Source organism: Opisthorchis viverrini (assembly GCF_000715545.1).
Source record: "Opisthorchis viverrini unplaced genomic scaffold opera_v5_83, whole genome shotgun sequence".
NCBI lineage: Eukaryota > Metazoa > Platyhelminthes > Trematoda > Opisthorchiida > Opisthorchiidae > Opisthorchis > Opisthorchis viverrini.
Window position 1 is genome coordinate 752603 of NW_008751739.1, and position 4965 is coordinate 757567.

Below are 4965 nucleotides of genomic sequence, written 5' to 3' on the forward strand. Positions count from 1 at the left end.
CAAGTTAAAAAACGGTCAAAATCAAATGACCAAACAAAAGTTGTCGCGGGGCTGTGATGTGCGTGTACAACTGACAACCGTCGACCCTGGGATTGAAATGTCAGGCCACGTGCGGGTTGTCTTACCTGATTTGACTTAGCGTGATGTGACAAGCTGGCCAGAGGGCAGAACACTGTCAGAACTGTTGGCGCACGATATACTGCCAACGGTCACAGATTCGGAGTGGGATGTGCACATGATCAAAGTTGACTTAACTACCTTCGGCGAGTACTTGAACTGAGATGGCTCAATTCCGTTTCGAACCGTTTGGTTCATTGACTTTTCCTGGTGCAATCTGAACGTAGCTTCTGTTCGTTTATCCGAACATTTTTTTGCCCACTAGTTTGCATGGTGCACGCAATCTTGCAAACACAGTCGGTGCAGTCCTTCAAATTAATCCAGACCCGAAACATTAGGTAGCCTGATGCACCACTGAATTAGACCATCACAAACGAGAATCAGTTGGGTCTTCTGTCACAACTAAATTCGCATGCAAATCGGTGTATTCGACATAATCTGTCTTATGTGGGTTCAGCTAGAACATAGGGTTGGGGGAACTCAGGGACTGCGGGTTTCTGATGAGCCCCAACGACAGTGGAACAGGTTGGGGGCTGTCAAATTGTTTCCATCGAACCAACATGTTACCTTCAAGTAGTTCCTTATACAAGTTTCCTTTGTAGTCTATGGCCGATCTCGTTGTTGGTTGGGATTTTAGAATCGGACAATGCAGAACGGATGTGCGCTGTTGGTAGACGATTCACAGCATGTCGACAGGATGCATTGTGGCCGCGATCAGCTGTGCCGGACTCCTATTATTTCTTAGTGTACGTTTAGCACCAACGTGATTAGGGAAGCATTTTGCTTATTCTCAATTCTCAGACTTGTAAACTTTTTCTCCATGAGCTGCTGTTTTGTAACTTTCTTTGATAAAAATGGGTTGAGTTACTTTCAGCTCCAGTTTGAATCAAACAATCATAACCGCCATTTGAGTAGTATGGCAGTAGTAAGAACAGTTACACGAGCAAATACATAAGCTCTAGCAAACAGTGAAGAGGAAGGAGTGGAATAGAGGCTAATTGGACAAAACATTCCTGTCCCTGTGGAACGCGATCAGGGGATCATTTCCATCTAAAACCTAAAGACATATGTTCATCGTGATTGAGTAGGACGCAGTTGAGGCGACTGACTCAGGACACTTTACGAACCTTACGCAATATAACACCAATGAACGGTGGCAGATAGAAGCCAGCTAGGTAGCGTAGCCGTCAAGAGACAGCATTTTTGCTACTGGCACCAGCTGCTTGCTGTATCCTGTGGGTTGAAAAGAAAATAATGTGGATATGTATTAGTCGACCAAAGAACTCAGATTGCTCATTCGGGAGTTTTGAAAGAAAACAAGGAAATAGGAGATCTTGAAATAAAATATTGTTGGTAATTTGCTGGAGTGTTGGTAGCTCCAGTTCACTAGTTGGTAATCGATCAGGTGGCTGATGATCTGTTCACCGAGCTTGGCAGTTGGTTTGCGAATCAGTTGCTAAATTAGTTCTCCAGCTTGACCAAGCCAGCATTAGCACCTATACAAACTACAAATGGACGACAACCAGAGTAGCTCAGTGCCCAAATAGTCGAACCAGATTAAGCGGCAGATGAACCGAAGCTTAAATTACAGCTTTTTACTGGTTTGTAAAACAAGCTATAACTTTGAAGGCATCTTCACTCGCTGGTGTTGTGAATGTAGAGTAAGCGAATCTAGTTCACTGCGCATATTGTGCTTTGGCTCTTTTCTCCAAAAGCTCCAATTGCGTGCAATGCAGTATCACCCTTGGAAACCGCTGCTGTTGGTTCTGCTGGGGTTGATGTTGCTCTAAACCACTGAGCTGAAGGATCTCTGGTCGAATGGTTGTCATTTGATAGTCACCCCTGTGTGGTCCGTTTGTTAACGCCTTTGATGGCGTCCCTCAAACGCGCAACTAATCGTTGCCTGTTCACCAGATCTGCTTACACCCCAACAGACTGCACGACGATTCACAAAAAGACAGTTTTTACGAGGCTTCTGATGGTTTAAGGGCTCAGATATTGTAGTGGTTTCCCCGGGTATAGGTGGTCAGATAGGTAGAATTAGTGCTCCTGGGGCTCATTTGGGTGGTCGTATAGATCTAGAATCGAGACGCAGAGACAACAGCGAATGCCCGCCGCAGTTGCGTCCTGCCCACACACTGCTTCTAACCTTCGAAGCCACCGAAGCCCTTTGGTCACACTGAAATTGGCCTGTATCTCAGCTAGACCACAGTGCAATTAGCCGTGGATATTTACCGCCTTTTATGGATTACACGCTTTTTTGTTGCCGCTTCTTGTTGCTCTGTTTAGCGACGCGCAAGAAGCACACACTTTGCCGGTCCATCGAAAAGCTCTCTGACCATGATGTGAAACAAGCTCACCGGAACCACCTACTGAAGTTCCTTCCGGGCAACACTCCTTCTAAGGTTGACCCTTACTAGAAAGTAACTTTGATACCATGCTGGATGGTGGGTGCTCTACTTGCGGAATGGCCCAACTGACCAGACTTCGAAACTAGACCTCGAGCGACTTGCTGAAACCGCTCGAGGCTTGGACACATTTCTCCTGGTCTAGAGTACACTAGCATTTGGACAGCAAGCAGACTTCAGGTAAGAAAGAGCATCTGTGCAAATCAAGCAGCTAGATGAATTCGGAAAGCCGAGATGGAGGAAGAGAAGACAAACTCAGAATGTGCGGAAACTGTCCCAGCTGATACATGCAGCGGGAGCAAAGAAGCCTCTGGTGAGCGAAACAATCTCTGACAGCAGTGGTTCGCTTATTTGTGAAAATGAGTGGCACCTGAATTGCTGAGCTGAGCACCTTGGAAACCAATTCTACAGGTCACTAGCAGTTGCTCAGTTAATTTCTCAGCCGGCAACGCAGCCATGGATAGTGAATTCGGAGGCCCCGCGGCTTCCGACATAAGCGAGGGCCCTGTGTGTACCAAGCCTCACCGAACTACCAGCCCAGACTTAGTCCCACCACTCTGTTTAGAGATGAAGATGACATCCCCAGTTGGTGCTTGTGTAACTTACTACCTTTGTCTGAGAGAAGAAGAACGTCCCAACTAACTGAAGTCAGTCAATAGTGGTGCCTGTTTTTGAAACAATGCTCGCTGTGAGTGTGATAATTAGAGCGTAATTAGCTTGATCCCCTTATAACGCTTATTTTATGTTGTCTTAAGAGTGCGCATGAACAGAGGACCCGAGAACATCAAGTAGTGGTCCGGCCTAGAAAGGGCTGCGTGGACCACACTTTCACAATCCGTCAAGTGTTGAAGTTACCACATGCGTATGGGCATTCTACAATTTTGGTGTTCCTTGAACTCAAGTGTGCCTTCGATTCTATTAACCGGTTAGTTCTATTAAGCGCGCTTGTGCGAATGGGTGTATCCCAAAAGTTCGTGAATCTTATGTGCTGTAGGTACTCACGTACTTTTAGGGGCGCGAAAGTACATGATAAGCTATCTAAAAGCTTCCCTACAAACAGTAGTGTCCGACAAGGATGCCCACTTTCTCCATCGTCTAATACCGTTGTTGATCGGATAACTAGGCGACTACTGGAGCGTTTCCAAAAGCTTGGTGTTCAGATCTGTCCTAGCGAGAACCAGGTCAGCCTGAATTACGCATACGGCGTTCTCATTTTTTTTAGAAAAAGCAGAATGCGCAAGCCTTTATGGAAAAGCTGAACATTGTTATCCGGTCCTTCTACAAAGTGCAAAGGCATGCTGCATGATGTGAGCCTCTAAACATGCCCCTTAGGGTTCAAGGGGTGACATTGGAGGTTGTTGAAAACCATACGTATCTTGGAAGTTGCAATAGCTCTGACAGTAGTGGGATGAAGCTGATTCCAAAAGGACAGAAACGATTTTTCTAATTTATTCTACTCGTGGGATCAACTAAGCATATCATATGGTCCCAAAGCGACATGTGTTTTAGCCCAAATTGTGGGTTGCACTGTTGTATGGCTGCGAGGCTTGTTCACTTTCGGGCGGAGAACCTGAGATATCTTCCGACCTTTCACAACCAATGCATTAGGAGTATGGCGGGAATCGGTTGGAACCAGCTAATTCGGAACGATGTAATTAGGAGCCGGGTTTTGTTGAAGAAGAGGGTACTCCCCTTGAAGAATGTATCAAGCAGTGCATGCCAAGTTGGCTGAGCCATGCTTTCTGCAAGTCAAGTCATCGCCCGCCGAGACGAGCGCTGTTTTCCCTGCCTGATTTGGAGAGGCGGAGATCTAGAGGTGGACATAATTTGACGTGGCTGAAGGGGAAGAATGGGATTACGAAATACCTGGGTGCCGTTGGTGCTGTTCGCCTTCCAGGATGGGTGCATATGACCCTCCCAATGTTTGGCTGGAGACACTGGAAGATATGGTGGCTAACCGGTGTCAGTGGCAGTCATGCTGTCAGTTTCTGTCCAGATAGTCTGACAGAGTGTTGTAGGTGTGGGCACCTCGGATCTTTCTCTCCAATTCTTTTCCTTTTCGATTATAGGTCTTACCGTACCGATGCACAGGTGTTCCCATCTGGTGTTACTCTCAGTGACGACATTGGTGATGTAACGCCCATTACCCGTCACACCCTTTGCTTGTAGCAGTTCAGCTGACTGCTACGGTAGCTGGAAAATAGTTGTGCATCGTTTTTCAGTAGACTTTGGTCTTCACTTGTTCATTTGGCAATCCTGTGATGAGAACGCTTAGGGATATCAGCTTTCCATCATTTTCTTCGCCTATTATGGACTGGATGTTTTTGAATAGATCAACGTCCGCTTGATGAATCAGTAGAGGTACCATCAGGAATATTAAGCGTGGCATTCTCTGCCACTGTTCTTTAGATACTGAGCTTAGCAAGCGCTGTTACTACGA

The 4965-nt window shown here is 46.3% G+C and overlaps 1 protein-coding gene across 1 annotated transcript in view; it reads right to left on the bottom strand.

The window, feature by feature from the left end:
* Nucleotides 1-1573, bottom strand: part of T265_13604 (hypothetical protein) — a gene marked incomplete at both ends in the record, with an annotated part of 4192 nt that extends 2619 nt beyond the window's left edge. The window contains one exon of the mRNA XM_009169660.1: nt 1436-1573. Within this exon, the coding sequence (XP_009167924.1) occupies nt 1436-1573 (138 nt within the window). The remainder of the gene's footprint in view (nt 1-1435) is intronic.
* Between the last annotated feature and the right edge of the window lie 3392 nt (nt 1574-4965).